A 21,765-nucleotide genomic window follows, 5' to 3' on the forward strand; every position below is an offset into this window, starting at 1 on the left:
CGGTTTCGTTTCTTTTGCAGACCAATTTCGGCGCAATGTTGCAGAGGATCGGTCGACAAGAAAGCATAATGTTATTCTTCCTAGTGTATCGTTTGTCCTATTAGTTCGCAGATTATTACCCGCGTTGGCGCACATTCGTACCTTTCTGCGCGGTGTAATATGTAATGAGCGTTAGCTATATACGTCGCGCTTTAAGCGAGAAAAACATCGTCCCGCTTTCTTGCGCTTTACTTTGGGCGAATTTAACAAGCGGACACGCAAAGAGCAGTTCGAGCAGTGTACACAAATACAAACCTATGTTAAATGAGCGCACGCGAGCTCGAACCTGACAAGTTATGAAGAAATTGCAGCAATTCCGACATCGTCAATGTGTGATTGAAAAATTTTCCGCTTATGCAGCGCGAGTCGCGGAACGTCAGTAGGAAGAAAATTTAAATTAGTTATTCGCTGTCCATCTTCGAGAGAATATCGAGTGTAATCAATTACCATTAAAAGAGTTTCGTTAACGAAACTCGCGATCTTTTTAACGGCGTCTCGATACCGCGTCTCGACGTCTCAGAAGAGAAAGTTAAAGAATTAATCAGGTTAATTGCGCGGCTTTTGTGAGAATAAAAAAAAAAGTATCCTTCTATATTGATTAACAAACTCGACCAAAGGACAAAAGCGACCGCTCTTTTTCTTCCGTGACGTTTCTTTTGCAGGTAATCGAGGACGTCCCTGGGACTACTCGATGTACTTTTTCGCACAAGTCTGTCGATCTCAAGGGGTCTTCCAGCCCCATCTCGTCGCCGTTTTTCCATTAATTGCGGTGTAAGGCGACGTCGCATATAGGAAAGAAGATTCCTCTAAAGATGCAAGTATTTGCCTTTTCAATTTCATATAATTATAATTAAATTTGTGCTGTGAATCTAAGAGAAAACATGCAAATTAATTGCGCGGTAACGTGTGTTTCAAATTTCTCAATAATATATATCTACTTTTATATTTTAAATATAAAGTTTGGCTGCGTTTATCTTCATTATTTCAACTTAATTTCAAATTTTTTAAATCAAATTCTCAACTTCTAATAATATCATTAAAAAACTACGTCAATTTCGTATCCGTTCATGAAAAGTAGTTTTACGCTAAGTGCGTATCGTACAAAAAATTCAAATTAACATTTTTCTATGTTAATAAATCGTGTTAATGAATCTAGCGATTATCACGTAATGATCCATTTTTCCGACACACAATTCTTTCGCGATATATCGAGCTCATTGTTATATAAAACATGACAAGGGGGGAAAAAAGCTCGGCTGAAAAGAGCGTCAATTACGCGGAAAATTATGAACGTAGCTTACCGGAGTAACAATAGAAAAATCAGACAGTAGACTTACAGGTGTTATCTTTGCTTTCCTCCTTATTAAAAGTAGCCTTCACTTCGTCTCTTTGCAGTGGACCCTCGTTATTTTGATAGGGGCTGCCGGTCGCCAGTACAATGGCGCTCTTGTTCTTCGCCTCCTCGTCCTCGGTATTGTTCCATTCGGAGATAACTGTGCATTCAGGATTAGAGCTAATGAAATCCACCGTCTATCAAGCTCGTATTAAATATTCGAGTGTGTGAAACGTCATCTATATGTGAGAAAAGCATTATCACACAGTGGGAAAAGCATTGTTGAAACTAATTGAATTAAATTAATAACTCGATAAATTCTATGCTGTAAAATCATCGACGATACACGACTAATCTATACCAGTTGTTAAAAGAGCGAAATCAATCTCTGATGGCATCGGTAAAATCAGTAAAAAGGAACGTGCGATGAACTCGAAAATGAGTTAAATTTCGTGCCGTCTTTTGACAATTTTATCGGATTGTACCAATGCCCTTTGTGGCCGCGGTACGGACACAGAATTTCATTTGTATGCGGGATAGTTTTATGCGACAGATCGATCGTTTGAAAACGAACAAATATCACGACCAGAATTTAATTCGTGTCGCACGCAGCTGGAATTTTCCCGTTATAGGCAAACTGAAAATTAGTGCCGCGGCAATTTATCGACTAATGGACACCAGAAAATATTCCAATTTTCGAGCAGTTAGACGCGGTTCGTACGCGCAATTTATAAAAAAGAAAATTAATCGGAGTGGACCGTGCGCGAGCGCTTGCTCTCGGTGCTCTCGCTCTCTCGCGGCGCGACTCGCTCCGGTAGAAAACTCGATGCCGGTGCCAAAAAGAGGGACGGGTAAAGGCGGGGGAGAGGGAGGGGGCGCGATATATTTTCCTATCGATGTCGCAGCTCAACGAAGCATTTGTGCGACGTGGATACGAGTTATGTGGTATACAGGTGACGAGGAACATTGGTCGCCTCTGGGCGCCGCGCGCCGCGCCGCGCGGTCGGTCCAACTTATCGCTCGCAGTCGAGGACGGAGAGCACCAGAGAGTGCGGAGTGCGGACGAATGATTAACGACGTACCCACTCCCGCGCGGTCGGCCCGGTGCAACGAAGCGACACCGAACTTCCGAAAGCTTGCATTACCAGAGACCGGCGGCTAAGTTCCCGTCTCGGATCGTTTGAGACGGATTAAAAGAAATATCGGTGATCGATATGCGGTCGCCCGTCGATGTTGGATTAAGCTAGTCATTGGGGTAAGTTGCCGTAACAGTTGCGTTTTGCCGGCTGCGGGACCGCGGAATCGATCTTCCCGATCGAATTTGATTTGAAAGACTATACCGGTCTCACTCGGATGTTAGGTATATGAGATATATTGTCCGAGCTACAGCTACATCGCGATGAGAAACGCGCTTTTAATTCCTAAAAAAAATTCATGAACTTTTTCGTTCCTAAAAGTTATAGCGAACAGAAGAGTTTACAGTTTTAATCCTAACTGGTGCGTTTGTGTTTGTATTTAAAGAACCTTTAAGACTCTCTTAAATAAGCTGTAGTGTAATCGTAGTCTTACAAACTCATAAATGTTTAATAAAGTTACTTGTTCTTATGTAATTCTGATTCAACGCAGATTCCCGATTGCGTTGAATCGCTATTAGTATCGTATTTATATCGTATTTTTCGTTCTGTGATATTTTCCGCGTATACGGATTGTATAATTCTCTGATCTCCATGAGGACTCGAGTTATTTTCTATCCGAGCAAATAAAATTATTGTTTCTAGAAAAATGTCACATATATTTCGAACAATTAACAAGCAATACATTATTCTAGCTTGTGCACAGAAAAAAAAGAAGTGTTAAATCAAGACTTATATTCTTGTATATAAGCAAGAATCTATGATCTTCTTATGAGAATTTCAACTTTTTTTTTCTCGATTAAACTATAAATATCTTCATTCAAACAAGTTTTCTTCATTTAACGCAATTTAATCTCATTTCAAGATTATAGATTCTTGCTTATATACAAGAATATAAGTCTTGATTTAACACTTCTTTTTCTCTATGTGAGTTTACAAAGAAGATATTCTACTTCGAGTAATATTAACAACATATTGTTACTGTATAAATTGACGCAACACATATTAATAGAAATTTATATAGAAAAAATTATACGTTGTACGATTTAAGAAAGATAGAGTGACACAATTTCGTACAAACGACTTTTAAAATGAAATACGTGCAAGTTTTATGTGCCACTTGATACGGGCGACAAAGAAAATCACTCGCTTCAGCGTTACGCTGCCGAAGTTATCTTTCGCGAAAGGAAAGAACACAGCGCACTGAGAGAATGATTAACGACGGCTTCGCTCGTCTGGTTCGTGCAACATTCCGGCTTTTCGAGACAAAACTTTTTGAGAGTTATATATTCGAATGTGTATATGTGTGTGTATATACACGTGTGCGGTAAGTAAGTTTCGTTTCCGGTTCGCGACCACGTGCTCTCATTCGCGCAACGTGGATACTTCTGCTTTTTGCTTTCCACCACCACGGTGCTTTAAAGTCGAGCGAACAACAACGTAGGACTAAACGATTTCAGAAACTTTAAATGTTTTCGCACTGTCTTTTGTTTGGGATACGATGCTATTGTACGAGCAATTCCGACGGTAAATGTATTTGTTATTGTGAAAAATATTTTTCCTTAACGCTGATATTACGTTTATTTTGTTATCTATAAAGAAAAGGAGTGAAATAATGGAAAAAAAATTTATTCTTGAATTATTATAGGAATAAAACTGTGTTCGTATATTAAACAGTAATAAAGTACATTTTAGTATCATGGTATTTCTTAAATACATCTCGTTATTTCTGTTTAATCGATATTTGTTTATACTAAATACTTTTTTATATCCTTGTTCTAAAGTAATGAGATTCTCTACAAAATAAGTTTACCTTATATCAGTTTTATAGCAGTACGCGTGCGTTTACTTTGAAACTACACTACCTTCGGAATAATTTTTCTCTCCGAGCTCCGCGCGCCCGAGTTTCGGGACGATTTTCCTTCCTACCGTCTGCAGTATCACCGCGCGCTCATATCTTCGACGAAAGTATGTCACTTAAAATTGGAAAATCGCGTTGAATCGCGCGGCCTTGAATCGCGGCCGCGCTTCGAAACACTATTTCTATTTCTATAGATTTAAATTTTCTGGACCGCCTCCTTTGATTTTCCGTTTAACTAAAAGCGCGTCTTTAATTCCAAGGGGGAGAGCGCGGCGGGGAAAAGGGCGAATCCCGGACGATGTTTTAGCTTCGCCCATTACTCTCTCGGTCGTTTTCCGACGCGACGGTCGGAGAACGCGCGGAGGGCGCGCGAGTCACGAGTGTTACCCCGAAAGTAACACCCAGAAGATAAATTTCGACTGCGCACGTGGGACGGCACGTGGGAGGTAGGAGAGGGAGGCCGGGGGAGAGAGAGAGGGGGGGATCGATCTTTCTCTTACCTGATTCGAAGATCACTTCGCTGAGCATGATCCACCGCGCGGCGAAGTAGAGCTGCAACTTTAGGAAACGGCCGGCGCGCGAATGCAGCTTTATGGTGACCTCGCGCGCCTGCTCAAGCACCTGATCGGGGATGTAAGAGAAATGGACAGGCTCGCCGGTAAACTGGTTGCCACCTGTGCCGAGGTAGACCTTCGCGTACGAGAAGACCTGCGAGGGCAGCATAGAGATCGCGTGTACGTGCCGAACGCCTTAACGGGAATGGAATCGGGCGATTGGACGACGCTCGAATGAGGTGGAAACAGTCGCGCGTGATCGTATCGCTTCTTCGCTCCGGAGGATGTCGTAAGACGGACGTTCATATCGCTCGTAAAGTCGAATTAGATCGAACGTGTATACATGTATATGAAGTATTGTTATATAGCAGCGCGAACACTATATGCTCGTAATTCGTTTTTCCGAAAGATAAGCCGCCCGGATAGAAATAATTTCGGCAAGAGTGCACATTGAGAAATCCCCCGCTATCGACGGAATAAGCACTAAGCTCGCGAGCAGGCGCGGGCGGCGCGACGAACGGGACTGCACTCTGTAAATCGCGGGGAAAATGTTTTTAAAACCGCGTAAAAGTAGCGGAGACATCGGCAAATGTGCAATGTGATCGTGAAATTTACGGTAGTTCCCCGAAGCTCGTAACTTCTGAAATAATAACGGTAACAGGGGCGCGAATGGCCGATACCTGCACGTCCTTCGTGAAGTAATTGTTCATGTGTAGGTGTATGGCAGTGAAGTTCCTCGAGTAGTCGAACTCGAAAGTTATTTCCACCGGACGTCCGAGCATGTTGGGTGTGTCGTTTCGCCAGCCGACCCATTCGTATCCTGGAATCACAAACGAATCATTTCGTTACAACACCTCGCAAGCTTTGGAGATTCCTGAAAAAAAGATGTGAAGAGTCGCTAATTGCGTGAAATGCATAAACCCCTTATCTTTTAAATTAATAAAATTCCGGTAAATGCTATTAAATTTACAATGAGAAGACGAACTCTTTTGCCTATTCGGATCTTTAACAAAAAATTCGTTAAAATCAATTTATCAGTGAAAAATTGGTTCGCCGTGAACAGTCCATGTATGTTAACGCAATTTTTATTTGTTAGCTCAACGTATTATGCCTTTTGATATTTAACAGTATAATTGAAGATTTGCTGTATGTGCTGTATCAAAGTCATCTTTTACGCATGGAGAGAACGTATCCAGTAAAAATTGCTACCTGTATATGTCACACAGAAAAAAGGTTCCGATATATGTATTTGGGAAAAAAAAAAAGTTTTATGTTGCGGGTTGTATGATACGGTGAACCATTTATAGGTGCGGTGTGCACGTACCTATAAACAAAACAATAAAATCTGTAACGCGAATAGTGGACAATTCGCGCGTGACATCGAATTTATTTAAATGTTGTAGCGCAAACGGAAAACATATGCATGAAAAACAAATGTCTAACATTCCTATGGTAAATGCATATCACATATACGTATTTCTCTCGAATATACGTATAATAGTGACACGCAAGAATTTTGAAACGTTGCAACTTGTTAATGTTTAAATTCCAATTAGGAGGTAAATAGATCACAGGAAAAGAGAGCAGAAGTAAAAAATTTTATTTTTCCACTAAAAACCTAATAAAGACTGATTTTCAATGAGGTAATGCTAAAAGAAGTTTCGTATAACTTAAAGTCTTCGAGAGGAGGGTACCGTGCCGCGCCGCCGTTTTACAACGAAGATAATTTAATATAGATAACTCGGTAACTTAAATAATTTGCAAGCACGTGACCTTCGCAGTTTTCTTGGGATTTAAAGACGTTTTCCCTCTGTTACGTATAACGCTGCCAGAAACCGTGCAGGAGTGTTCGCTTAATAGAATTTAAATTACCCGTTTCAGATTCGCAAGTTAAGCTCTCGCGTGGGACTCGTATGCTTCCTCGAAACGTTAATTACGTTTCGAGTTTGTTTTCGTATGCTTTCTGTTCCTCTCTCGCTTCATTTCTCCCGGAAATGTTCCGCTCTTGGTACATATAGCAGCGCGAGCAGCGTGGTATGCGATACGGAAGAGTTTGCGAGCAATGGAGCAGCCGCGCGGCAGGGCAGGTTATTGCGCGCGAGTCCCGCCATTAGATCCTACTATATGAGTACATGTGAAAACACATGGCACGTGTCCCGCGGGAATATGCGGATTGAAAATGGACTGCAATAACCCTAAAGCCCCTGGCCGGCATGGTGTATTATGCGTTTCTCAGAAATGCCCCTGTTATTTTCAACATTGACTCCGAAATCTCTAACTCCGCCGCATTTGAATGTCATGTACACAAACGCGGCTCATTACTGTTCATTCGTTGCGCAGTACTCTTTCCAGAATTAATGATGAAAGAATGAAGAAAAAACTCGTATTTGACCCGCTCGCGTTGCTGCGAAAAAAAATGCACTGCGGCATGATAATTGAATTCTGGAATATTTGGATACTTATATTATTTAGCTTTTTAGAAATTTTAGGTATTCAATATTTATTATAAAATTTTTTATTAATGCAAACACACATTTTGATTCTTGAAATACTGTGTTTTCAATATATATATATGTATATATACATATATATATTTTTTATAAAACTAAATGTAAAAAAATATTTTATTGTATTTATTTAACAGTATAATCTTTAAATATTCGTTCATTTTTATATTTTTCTTCTTTTTGCTCGATATCGTTTTACATATTATAAAATGTTAATACATAAATCCTAAGTTCTTAGTGCCTTAGAAAAATAAAATTTCCGAAAAGGAAATAACAAAGTTTTCGGAAACGGGAAAGAAAAAGAGGAAAAGATCTTCCAGTCTCGAATTCGGTGTCGTCGCATCTGATGAGTTTCGACATCTTCGGAAGAGAATCGCGCGTACGTCGTAGCGACGCGACGTAAGAATCTTTAGAGTATATTAAAACTTATACGGGAATTTCAATCACGCAGTTTGCATTGTGTTGCCCGCACGCGACTTTGTGTTTGAATTCCTGTGCGACAACTACTATACGATCGTCCCTTCCGTTTTCCAACAATATACCGGGTATTCGGCGCGGTGGCGTTATATCGCTCTGACCTATCCGCTTTCATATAGCCCCCTTCCTCCCTTAATATCGTCCTTCGAGTAAATAGTTTCCAGTTTCCTGTCGTCGCCGCCTTCGGCCGCTATCTACCATCAATTCTGAACCTTCACGAGGATCGTAAGATAACCACGCTGGGCGAGTACGCCGTACAACACCTCCGTCGCCTGATGATTTTCCTCTGTAAAGCGTATCGGGGGAGTACTGTATAGTTACGAGCGTACAATGCTCGTAAACCAGAAATAAGGATGACCGCGACCTGTCAACCACCCCAAACGCTTCACCGATATTTTATTAGAACAAGGCAGAGACAAGGCGTTTGTTGCGCGAGAACGTTATGCCGTTTGTTTTAATCGATATAGATAATTATAGTACGCAAGTTTCGTTAATAGGATTGAGAAAGTTTCTCTTACGATATTCTGGGAAGACTTGGCGTATAAAATTATAAATCGTCGTTGATCGCTTTTTTCTCAAATTCTATACATTTCGAAAATATGATTAATAAATATTAACACAGGTTGTATTTTTGACCAAACTGACATTTATTCTTACGTTATTAACTCGACGTTTCGACACTGGTTTTGTGTCCTTATCAAGAGATTTCTATCTCATACTGTTCGCAAATTGCATTAGCCACCCACAAAGTTCTTGCAGTTCTACTAATATTGTCAAATCTTAAAAAAGTCGCACTCCAGACCGAGCCGCATCAGTCATGATGTGTGGACGGAACCGACCGGTGACACGTCGTTCCGGATCGAAAGACAGCGACTGACACCTTTTCACTGACAAAGCAAAGAAAATTTTAAAAAATAAATATTAATATGTAATAAATAACTTCATATGCACTTCTATATGTATAATTTTCTTCGTTTTTTGCTTCTCGAGTCTTCTCTTTACGTATTCCTCATGTATTTTTAAAAACTTCCGAATGAAGGTTATACCTACCGGGGCAAATATCGATCTCGAGTGAGAAATTCGTCTCGACCGCGGTAATATTGGACGACGGTGTTTCCCGGTTTAAAGAGACTCGGGCGAAGTTGTACGCAGTTTTGCCCAGGTTTAAAAGTTTAAGAAGGCGGAAGTACGACGGTGTATCCGAGTGTAGCCGGCGAGGGTGTCTCGTGGCATAAATGGAAAGACACAAATGTATCCAGAAGGCGAGCAAACAGCGGGCCGACTGGTTGCAGCCTAGCTCGCGGTTCAATATAAATGTAAATTGGAACAGATTCGAGCGGGCGCTGCGGAACACGTTTGGCTCCGAAGCCCAAGCTCTTTCACCGCGCACCTCTCTCCGGCTTTTCTAGATTCCGCTGACCCTTTCGACTTTCTCGTTTACACACCTACACACCTGGAGTAGACCGACGGGAAAATTTCATTTTTATTCTGCCGTACGCGCCTCGAAAACGACGCAGACGCATCTCGCATAGGCGAGACGACGAATATTGCCCCCTGATCGATCGTTTGAAAAACCGCTTCCGTACACGAACACATCCTTCTCAATTAAATTTTGACGGTCATTTGGTTTCCTGAATAAAATCCATATCCACGTATCTGTGTAGAACAGTTGCTATTGGTATACCATAGACGACGCGTTATTTCCGGTCGGTGTCGCGCGCATTAATCATTGCTTCATTAAATGGGAAAAAAAAACTTTCCCGATTGGTCAAATACATCGAGGAAATCCGTAAAAAAAAGGGAAATATATTGGCAAAGTAACATGTGCTTTTGATGCGTGAAATGAAGCGTATGAAACACGTGTAAATTGAAAATTCATGAAATAACGACGCGAATATGTCCGTTCTAAAGCGAAAGATATCCGAGATATTTTAACAGAATTCTCATCGCACATTCACATATTTCAAATTATATGCGCCACGCTAGGAGGAATGCATTTCATACATAACAGGATGCTGACATAGTGTTTTAACGTTATTCAAGACACGCGTTCTGCGCGCGCTCTTACGTCATTATTCTCTTCTTATTTCGCCACGTATACACATTGCACTTAATAGGAGTGTAAGGCGTCCCGAAACATGAGCGTGATCGCTCGAAAGTGGCGTACAATCCGCGCGTTACAGCAAATTACAACAATCAATATAGTTACCGGGGTCCCGCGAGCCGCTATTTAGCCTCGTAGAAAGAAGTTAACGAGTATAAGAGGTAGCGTGAGATACCGATAGATTAAGAAGACTAGACGGTTGGCGGCGGGCACAGGATATCTCGGGGAAGACGGCTCTATCACGCTAATCTAGACACGATCTAGCGCCGGCGCTAATCTCATTCCAGCACGAAGTGCAGTCCGTGCCTTACCCTTTCCGTTGCCGCTGACGTCCAATCTGAAGTTGTCGGAACCCCTTTGCCCGTCGACAAGTTGACCAAGTCCCCCGGAGAGGTAACCCGCTTCTTCGCGGCCATCATACGTCCTGTCGGAAAGGTCAACCTCGGAGCCCCTCTTGATTCCTTGGGGCATGGAATACGAGACGAGACCCTCTGGAAGAAGAAATAAGGAGAAGCCCCTGGATATAAGGAATATATAAGCTCCTGAACTATGCATCATCACGTTGCTACGTGGTCGGGCCGTGAACGTTTTCTCCCGACGGTACGTGATAAGATTGCGGACGGTTATACGCGGATAAAGCGCGCATCGTCGGGGAAGAAGTAACGAGGGTCAACATTTTTAATCTTGGCGCTCCGGAGGATTACCGGGAGATCGATCTGAAGGCGGATATCGCGCAATAACTAGACTGGAAACTCCGTGTTTCAATTCTCTTTTCGTTTCCACGATGTGTCGCGCGAGTTTTCGTTAAAAATGCGTCGAAGCAAGCGACTTATGTCAGAGGCAAAATGTACTCGTAGATTGTCAGACGTCAAGCACTCGGTTTGGTATACTCGGGAGGGAAATGTCGCACCGTCCCGTTCGTCCGCTCATGCCAATAATCGAGAATTTTTCCGTTCGATGGCGGTAAATTGTTTTCACCGATTTCAGTATGAAATATGCACAGAGATATGCTTTTCTCGCGCACTTTGCGATGTTTACGTTGAAAACGGTTGAAAAAGACCATTTTGATTAAAGCGCCGATAAAATGAAAAAATCGATTCGATTTGCGCAGCTTTTTCATCGATGAAACTGGAAATAATAAAGTGTTGCGCGTATTTATCGTAACTATTCGTAGTTTCATTTCCGTCAACGACAATAATGATAAAGCCTTGTCAAACGTAGAAAGTATCTCATTACGATAATGATGGAACATAATTTTACGTCTTCTCTCCCGTCTATGTATCTTCCCTTTGCCATTTGCATGGTTACAGTCCTTAGCCGGTAATGGCCTGAACGTTCGCTAATGCCATTCAGTAGGTAAGTCACAATTTATTTTGCAAGTCAATATTATTGGCAGCCGCTGCAATTATGCGTCTAAACGATATAACGATGGTGGGAGGGCTATGCGGATGACACAGTTAGCGGCTGCCGCATAGTTCGTCGTTGGTTGGATTAATGTAGACGCAGCTGTGGCTCACGGCCTACGGTGATCGTAAATCTATGTTAATCTCAGATTCGGGAGAGACTGACGCGTTACATCGCGTCGGCATCTTGTCAGATAGCCAGCGCGAAGTTGACGATTCACGAAAATTCAAGTTCCGTCTTGTGGCGAATGAAATGCGAATTAATTACATACGCTTCAATTACGTTGTTGTCATATATTTTCGTACGTAAACGACATGGTCTAACACTGATAACAATGTTAAGACTTCTCTTATAGAAATTTAATAAAATGATTAATTACTTATACCAATTTAATACTTCCGGTATTAAGTTTCTGTTAGGGTTTCTTATTGCGGACAAATCTAGAGATTTCTTCAGAGCGAACAAGAACGAGAATAAAGATCTTAAACTTTACGGTTAAATCTGTATCTGTCGAATACCGGCACTGAATAAAAAATTTCCTATCGTGTTCCTTTTTCGTGTACCTTTTCTCGGGTTCCAACCACCAAACTAAGGCATAAATTTAAGTTACTGTTGAAATTGTGGTCGTTGCGGTCAGAAAGTTCCGGGAAAATGGACTACGTAACCAATGTTAAAATATAAAATGCATGATATGTGGCACGCAAGCGATTCCAAAGGGATTTCTACCGCTTGTTTTCACATTTATCTTTATAAGTGACAGTGTGTAGTAGGTGTTGATGAAATCACATAAAATTGGCTTCACTTCTATACAGCGTAAAATTGATTTGTCACGGTAGTTATTAACACGACGGAGTAACGGCCCCTTAATTTGATTTAAAAAAAAATATATCAAATTATATCTTTTTACATGTCGAATAATTTTATATATATTGCATCACCATTTTGCGTGTTGCGCGTTAGTGATAAAATTTTTTCAGATCGGGCTGAAAAATTTTTTTTCGTTTATTTGCAAGCAGTTAAAATTGCAATAAAAAATATATATGGTAAACATTATGGGTTGAAACGTATGTCGGATCCGACTATATTTTCGCCGCCCGTGTGCGAAGTGGACGTGTGCAAACTGCTTGTGAATAAATAGATGCTTGAGAAACGTGATAAAAATATGATTTAAAAAAAAAGGAATACGTCCATATATTTCACTCACCCGTCCAAGAACAGCCGTAAAGCTCTACGCGCATACACACTGTACGCATGTGAGAGGTGTAAGGGATAAAGCGGATTTTTGTCGCGACTATAGCTGGATCGAAGATCTGCTCCTCTTCCTTATATGGATTGTTATTGCCCAACAAAACCTGTAACAGAGAGAAGAAGAGAACAATTGTTGATACGTGCATAGAGAAAAATTATCATGACAAAGAGAAGGCAAGAGAAATATATATGACAACGTTACCGAGGAAAGCTGTGCAATTTGAATTCAACAATTTATATCACCGTTGCATATATGATATTTTTGCGAGGGGTTTTTATGTTATACCATGTATACACAATGGAGACGCACGGTGAAATAGTTAACTTTAGTCACACCCAAATATTTCCGTTCCGGTTGAAAAGCAGGAAAACAAGCGCGCATTTTATAGCATCTGGTATAGAACCTGTTTTTTACATTGTGTGTATATTTTTTTTTTAGTTTATTATTCAGAGTATCGCGAATTTTTTATACTATACAATTTCCCCGAAAAATAGCATTGAAAAAAAATACACGTTTTTTTAATTTTATTGCCGCACGGACTACGCATGACATTTCCAAATACGTCATCGCGATTATAGTATTTGTTTTTCCAAACCTATTGTTTCAATCTCAAAATGCCGTTTTAATGCCACACACACGTATACATATCATGCATCAATTTAGCGTCGCAAATGAATTTGTGGGAAGATATAACGTCTATACGATTCGTTCATCGCGATGCATGAGGACGCGGCGACAGTTGCGTTTAGGGATAGGATCGTCCGATGTTCATTGGAACATGCTTACAGCTTACTAAGAACGAATCTCACGGGCCGGAAGCGCCATTTTCCGGATCCGATTAGTAAACAATGGTCCGTCGTGAACCTCCTCTAAATGTAAATGCAAGCGTTAAATCTGAACTGGAAGCAGGTCTCTTCCTATCCTTGCTTCTCCCTGCGCTGTATACACATTCGCGTCCCCCGCATGTCGAATGCGGCGTGTCGCAGAGAGACGTACATATAGGTCGTCGCCATCGACGAACACGAGATTAACATTGAAATACGAACGTCAGCGCGCGTCCGAGGAAGAGATCAAACACGCCGATATGATCCACCCAGTTGCTTGAGAAACAAGGTCTTAAATTCGACATATGTATATATTACCGCGTGTACTCTGATAGACATGTTAGGGATAATAATATACTGTATCTGCACCCTCGTGTTCGCTTGGAGCGCTATGTAATTCAGTAGCTGTGTCTGTATCCTGTTCTGTTTTGCATTCTGAGCATTTGGATGGATTAGCGGTTCTCATCCCCTCATTATATTCGCGTCGTAAAATTTTACCTGCAATTACAAGCTTATCTTAGCGTCCTAAAACATTAATAATACCATTAAATAACATAGCTGTAAATTATAAAGAAGATATTTTGTTTTCTATGATATTATTAAATATTTATCTTACAAAATTATCTGATTTTCTTTTTCTGGCGTTAAAGTAAAGACATTAGCGACTAAGTTCTTTTCTTTTTATTAAGCTGATCAGAAAGCTGGTGTGGACAGATTGATATATTTGTTTTCATATTGACCCAACCGTATTTTCTACAAAATAGGTAGAACAGATTGAGCTTAATAACTGTTTTAACGACTATTTATATTCAATTTTATATGCTCCTTCACATGCATTTCTCAAGATTGTTATTTATCAACTATATTATCTTTATTAATAACTTTATCTCTATCTTTAATTTTATCTTTATTTTAATTGTAGTTTAATTTCTTTTTTTTTTAAGAAAAATTTATTCAACCATTTTAATTTTTCTCATTTTTTAACAAGCGCTTTTTGTTATATATTATCTTATTCATCTTAAAACTACACAGTAAAAAGATTTGTGTTAAATATAACATAAATCACATGTCCCAAACGGTCCACTCAAATTTTTGTATTAATTTAACATCATGTGAATATGTCAAATTATGACACAAATATTATGTCCATAATTTAACACAAAATAAAGAAAAGTTTGATATGTTAACAAAAATTTTTTGTACAACAGACATCTGTATAATGTTAAATATTATTGAAAAACATGTTAATTTAACATGTTTGTATGTACAATAAACATCTGTATAATGTTAAATATAAATGAAAAGAATATTTTTTAAACAAAATTACATTATTTTTATGTTAATTTTACAATTAAATATAAAATGTAGTGTTATTTTAACATTTGATTTACTTAAATATGAATTTAACACAAAAAATCAGATAACATAATCAAAATTAGCTAAATTAACACATAAGTATGTTACATTTTTAACACAAAAACTGTAACAAGGTCCATTTTTAACAAAAATACAAAATTTTTGACTGTGTGTGTATGTTTATATTTGTAATTTATTATCATTAGTTTTTAAAAAAATTATTAATGTAATCAGTTTAAAAATGATTTCTTTTTACAAAAATTAAAAAGATTGTTAACTATAACAATTTCCATTTTTCTTATGCTCTACGATCAATATAGGTAATGCTTAATTACCATTCACGTTAGTACGAAGTAATCTGTATTGCTGTATAGATATAGAATCGTGTAGAGAGCAAACATGACACGTTGAATCGTTCAAACACGCTGACCGTCGTCATCCCGGAGAGCAACGGGTCTGCGTTGAAATATGAATATTCGCACGATACCAGGCACATCTCTCTCTCTCTCTCTCTCTCTCTCTCTCTCTCTCTCTCTCTCTCTCTCTCTCTCTCTCTCTCTCTCTTTCTCTCTGTACCGAAAACCGAGTGCGGTCTAAACACCGTGCACAAGCGTAGTAGATATGACACAAACGCTAATATGCTTTACACACAGAAACGGACTCGTGGCTCGAGCTGGACATCAGCGACTATTGGCCTTTGCTTTGATTTGTGTTAGCGGCAATGCGCCGCGATTAGAATTTCTAACCAGGAATCTGTTATTTCGCGTTAATCATATAAAGCGCGGTATCTGATGTCCATAGTCGCTGAGGTAGAGGTCGAAACTCAGAATATCCGCGCGCGGCCGTCAGTAGAGCGTCGTTTTGGAATTTCAGAATTACAGCGTGTAGTGGAATATTTCCTCGTATATATTCCAATGTGAAATATTTATATGATAGTTATTTACCATTTGTTCATTTATTTTATATATATATATATATATATATATATATATATATATATATATACGAGCAACCGGCGCTCTCTTTTATTAGCGAGTGCAGCATATTATAAATAGGAATATTATGTAAAGCGAACGTAACAAAAGTAGAATGTAAATTAAGGAACAAAGTAAAACTTGTAAAATTAATTTAAATTTGTCCAAATGTAATTCTTAAATTTTATCGCGTGGACAATATGTAATGTGTTATAAAATCGTGATCTTAATACGTTTATTATAGAAGGTATAAAGAGTCCGCAGCTGTAAACGGTCCATGGAGTTGTAAACAGCACGCAAATGGAACGTGCCTCTCTTAAACGGGTGGGCCGCAATGGCGGAATGGAGTTTCCGTTATATCGGCCGTTTCGAAACGACCGACCGCGGATGCATTATAACTGCAACTGAACCGTGCTGGAATACAAGCCAGGCCGGGATCTACGCGATAGGAATAATTAATACACCTATATAAGGACCGCCACGGGGTAGGAGACGACGCTTCTACGATATCGTCTCACCGACACATAAAATTGATGTCTATACGCTAGCGGCAAGTAGAATCTCTCCTTCTGAACGCTTCGCCAAAATCTATAATTTGTCGGCGCGAGGCTGAGAATAGTTTCGATTATAGACATCATCATACTAAGTGACATTTCGAATAATATGTCTATGAATAATTGAGGGATGTATAATAATATATCTGTATAATATATATATATATATATATATATTAGAGATATATATATATCTCTCTCCCTCCCTCCCTTCCTCTCTCTCTCCCTCTCTCTCCCTCCCCTTTCTCTCTCTCTCTCTCTCTCTCTTTTTTCTCTCTCTCCCTCTATTGATGTTATCTATTAATATTAAATTACTTTTGGTACCTTTTATATAGATATATATTTATTTTCAAGCTTATAGCCGAGAAAAGGAACTTGGTTTACAATAAACCTTAAGCACTCATCCATCCACACCATATAAACTACAAAACCTCCGCTATTAACAGACTTCATTCGCTCGCGTTCGCTTATGTTCTAACCTGTCTCCGCTTCCTCTCCTTCTCTTTCCAAAGCCTTTTTAGTATCCTCCCTTTTTCTGTTCCTAATTCATCGTTACATAATGTATCTATAGTCTTTCCTTATAGCTCTTACTCAAATTTACAAACCAATCGCTAATCACCGTGCATTCACCTACATAATGTTCCAGATTATCCCTACCCAGCTTACAAAATCCACAATTTTTTACATCCTTCCCCAACCAATATTTATTTGCTTCCTCCATATTACCGCACCTCAATCCTATCAACGTTCTAATACCATCACCCGACATTGTCTTGTCCATATTTACATTTAATAAATATCTTGATTTATTACACGCTATACCCAGCTCCTTGTATCTTATATTGTACCGCGCATTTCTAATCTTACTGTCGATAATTTGTTCTTGTAAATCTTGTTCTCTTTCTCTTATTACTCTGAGTATGTCGATACCTTCCCTTCTTGCAGTTCTTATCGCTTTAAGACCCCACCCCAAATTATTAAAATAACTTTCCCTTTCACTACTGAATAGATCTTTCTTCCCACTGCCCGAAATATTCTCCGTTTTATCTTTTTCTTCCCAACATGCCGCCATTAGCCTATTCGAACTACTTTCTCTGCTCCTCTTTTCATACTTCATGGCTCTTATAATCCCCAATCAATTTTTAATTTCTTTAGGCCCAACTCTCTCAAGATCATATACCGCGGCGTACAAAATTCTATTCTAAAAATCCATCTGATGTAGTCCAGCCAGACCTTTTCCTTCGAATCCCAGCAGTCCATTTCCACAACAATTACCTCCTTTCCTTCCTTACCTGATGTTTGCATATTCTTCACCTTCTTCTTAACTCCAAACTCCTTTTCCAGAAATGTCTCTGCTGTTTCCCTTATACATCTACTGTCTTCCTTTTGCAATCCTCTAATTACAAATTTTTTTCTTCTTTCCCTCTTATCTCTTATGCTTCTTTCGGTCTTCTTTACTAACTCTGTCACCTTTCCTACAATCTCTTCAATTTTGGCTCCTTTTTCGCCCACGACTATGTCTTCCTTTGATTGTTCCATCTTCCGCAGCCTAACCTCTAACTTATCCATTCTGTCCTCCAACTTTTTTCTCTTATGGTCCAACCCTCCTCTAATTTGCTCATTCTCTCTTTCATCCTTTTCATCTCCATCTTCATATCCTTCAACTCCAAATTTATCTCTCTCAAGATTGCCATCATCGAACCGTCCGCTTCATTCTTCTTCAGCACCATCCTGTCTCCGTCCCCTTCTCTCTCCTCACCCTCGGGTCCGGTTCCTACTATTTGCTTATCCAAGCCTGGAGGCGTTCTTATCGTCTTGTTATCTCTCTTAAAGATGTTATTCCCATTCTGTACTTCCTCCTCTCTTTTCCTCTTAGCTTTCTCCAATTCACATGCCATATCCTTTTCACTTCTCACAAAATCTAATATGCTGGTCGAATTCGCTCTTTTCCTCATTCTCAGTTCTTCCTTTGAAAGCCTTCCTCTTCCTCTTTTTTCTTCTTTTAGAGCAACATGAGCTTCTTTATCCGTTTTTTCTTTCCTGACTTATCTACAATCTTATCTGCGCACCCATTCACATCCGCTATCAATTCGCTCTCGTCCATCTCGCTCGCCAATTCGCTGTACATCTCTATGCTCAATCTATCACGCCAATGAACTCGCTCAGCGAACGCCGCGCTGATTGGTTGGTTCTTATAAGAACCAATCACGTTCAACTATTCCCGAGCAGTTTGGCTCGCCGAACGCGCCCAGTCCCGCCACCTGCACTGTCTACGCAACGCAAATTTCGCTCTCTTTTGGAACGCACACGCAGCTCCTTCCCCCCTTCGCACTCTAACCTCACGCTCTCACCTTTACCTTTAACACTTTTTTACTATAATATTCCTGGGATTTCAACTTCCGTTATTATCCTATCCTGATTCTCTATTATTCCTTCTACCTATCCAACTCTTTAACGCCCGCCACGCTTTCTATTACTGCCTACACTCTCACTCGCTCTCGCCGCCCCTCATCCACACGTACACACCACACTCGCTCCTCTAACCAAGTCACTGGTACCTTTTATATATACACATAATGGTTACAGAGCTTTTGATTTTTAGTTGCCCTGAATTCATTCAATATTTTTAAAACAATAGACCGAAATGTGTCTTAGGCATACCTTCTATATGAATTGAATAATTTATGTCGTTTTAACTTTCCTTTATTAAATTTGTTTATCGTGCGAAATGATTTTCATGTTTTTCGCGAAAATATTGCTAGCCATATCAATATACGGTTTTTAATAACCATTGCGATTTTTTCGCATATGGGGGACGGTTGTTAAATAAAACCGAAGAGAAAATTTTGTGGTGTCGTAACGCTTATTGTTGAAACTCCAAAAGTACTTCACCGGTAATACCGGATAATACGATTGTGAAGTGACAGCTGTAAAAAATGTTTACCGGGCGTTGTAGAAATTTTACGGGATTTCACGCTGTTGCGATTATACACACATATGTATATTAAATTCCGCACATAGTGCTTTTTAATTTCGGTACATCTCGGGCGTTAAAATTCGCATCGTGTCGCGAATACAATATATCGACGAACTTTGTGTTTTTTATATTTATACAATTAATTCCATCGATTTCGCTTATATCGCGGAACAGTCGACCTCGTTTCGCCTCGGTCATAAAAAGTCTCGTACCTTATCCTGGAGATCTCCTTCCACCGTAAGCGCAAAGAAACAGCTCTCAAGAGAGAACCTGAGAAGGTTAGTGGGTCGATCGAACGTATTTCGGTGCAAGACAACGAAAGAAGGAAAGTTTATGTTATGCTTGCGCGTTTATGGCCATCTCGCTTTAAGCCGCTCGAGATTGCTCCGTTTTAAACGCGACCGTACACCATGTACTTTAAAACAATTATAGGCACACCAACTTCACGACCAACAATCTCTTAAAACTATAATTTTCCGGGTAAATGAAAATCGTTCCATCTACTCTCGCAGTTCTCTTTAACGCGCGTCGTAATCGCCCTGTGGAAATCGTCGTAATTATCTTCTCTGACTATTAAAAAAAATTGCCCCGGTAAAATATAGCAGAGATATTGATTACCGTTTAAAGTTTTCGAATAATATAGTATAACCTTGTTATAACGACGATAATTTTGTTTTTTAATATGACGTGACTTTATATCATGTGATTAAAACATTATATTGTATGATTAAAAATTGACACAGAATCACTATTAGAATCGATGATACACCAACTTGGAATGGCTTTCCTTAGCTTACCGAGGTCAGGAGGTCGAAGGCAGGTAACTCGGGCAGACGGATCGGATCGTCTTACGGTGGCGAAAAAGCGGAACGGGCTTACGCGGCGCGTCCTATTTCCGCCCGTCCGGCGTGTAGACAATTACTTCCCCGGGGCGCTCTCGTGGAAAGGAGACTGCTTCTAATCTGTTTGCGGCCGAAATCAAGCTTTTTGCATTTCTCCTCAGTGAAGACGGTTTCATTTTAACGCCTTTAATTTCACACCAAAGAACCATATCTCGTACCGCACGTTTATTGATTTTTATTTGCATCCTCTCTGACTAGATGGCCTGTATTATTTAACACGTTAAACTTTCTTTCAATAATCACTGAGAATCTTTGTTATTAACCCGTAGACTTACCGTGACTCGCGACATTGTGGCAAATGCACGCTCCATTCTAATCTGTCTGTAGCTGATATTAGGTACCCTAATACTCTACTAACGAACAAGTGTTTAATTGTAACATCCCTAATTCAAGGCGGAAGGAACCCTCCTTTGCCTCGGTTAATGCTAATTAATTTAATGTCAATTAAAATAGGATCTTCTCTGCTAAGCGTGTTATTCCAACTTTACTAAAATACGATTTAGCACAAAGTACATTTAATAAAATTAACATTACTGCACAGCGCACAAATTATATAGACGCGGTCGTAGCAACGTCGTACACACGCGAGAAACCGGGGAGACCACCTTATATAGCCTATCCACGAGTAAACAGAGTTGGCAGGACGAGTTCCTCTTTTTCGTATAAACGAGTGCTTCGACAAGTATAAAACTGAGGGAAACAAAACCTTCTCCGAGTAGTAAGGAGAAGGAGATTTGACCCTTCCGTGAGCTCGTCCGAGTACTCTTGTCCGGAATTGAAATGCTCTTCTATCGAGACCGGATTTCTAACGAGGCTAATGAAGAGGGGGACAGAGAAAAAGAGAGAGAGACTTGGCGCTTGTAAAAGGAAGGAGAAGCACGTACAATGTAACCGTGGAAAATTGTCGCCGGTTCATGCGGTAATCCGCTAATAGCATGTCCGTACGTACCGATAATCCATAATCCATCCGATACCGGGTATAAGCAATGCACATATGTCCACATGGCATCAGGGAAAGCGCGCGCGGGCGTATATATATTTTATCTGCACATATTTATGCCATACCTGCGCGGATTAAGAGCAATTGTATGCGACCTTTCATCTACGGCTATCGATTATTAAATTCCCATGAAAAATGGCAGAGAGAAGCGAGCCAAAGATAGACATGTATATACCTATACGCTTCCTACACGTGCAATCGTATTCTTTAATTCCGTCGAACTGAAACAACCAAACGGCATTTTCTTTCTGCTCGGAGAGAATATGGTTGATTTATCAAACGCGTATATATGCCGCAAATCCAGTGGAAAAATATAGAACGACGGCTGTTCTGGTTCGTTCGAACCTGCAGGGCTTTCCTTCTTGATTTGTCTGACTAGGGATGGACCTTCGCTACTGACAACTTTAAGAACCAACTTTTCGTTTTCCAATTGGAGTTACTAAAGTTCAAATTTCGAGCGCGCACGTGACCAAATAATAAATTACGCAATTTCGCTATTTCTTTACAATTGCCATGA

At 39.8% G+C, this 21,765-nt stretch overlaps 1 protein-coding gene across 2 annotated transcripts in view; it reads right to left on the reverse strand.

The window, feature by feature from the left end:
* Ddr (discoidin domain-containing receptor 2) overlaps window positions 1-21,765 on the reverse strand; it is a 195,130-nt gene that overhangs the window by 35,681 nt on the left and 137,684 nt on the right. For both annotated transcript variants that reach the window (XM_077404427.1, XM_077404426.1), the window contains 5 exons: window positions 12,617-12,764; window positions 10,320-10,499; window positions 5,601-5,740; window positions 4,867-5,074; window positions 1,377-1,532 (listed from right to left, as the gene is read on the reverse strand). In XM_077404427.1, coding sequence (XP_077260553.1) covers window positions 1,377-1,532; window positions 4,867-5,074; window positions 5,601-5,740; window positions 10,320-10,499; window positions 12,617-12,764 — 832 coding nt within the window. The remainder of the gene's footprint in view (window positions 1-1,376; window positions 1,533-4,866; window positions 5,075-5,600; window positions 5,741-10,319; window positions 10,500-12,616; window positions 12,765-21,765) is intronic.

Source organism: Temnothorax americanus, unplaced genomic scaffold (assembly GCF_048541705.1).
Source record: "Temnothorax americanus isolate GAGA-0224 unplaced genomic scaffold, ASM4854170v1 Scaffold19, whole genome shotgun sequence".
NCBI lineage: Eukaryota > Metazoa > Arthropoda > Insecta > Hymenoptera > Formicidae > Temnothorax > Temnothorax americanus.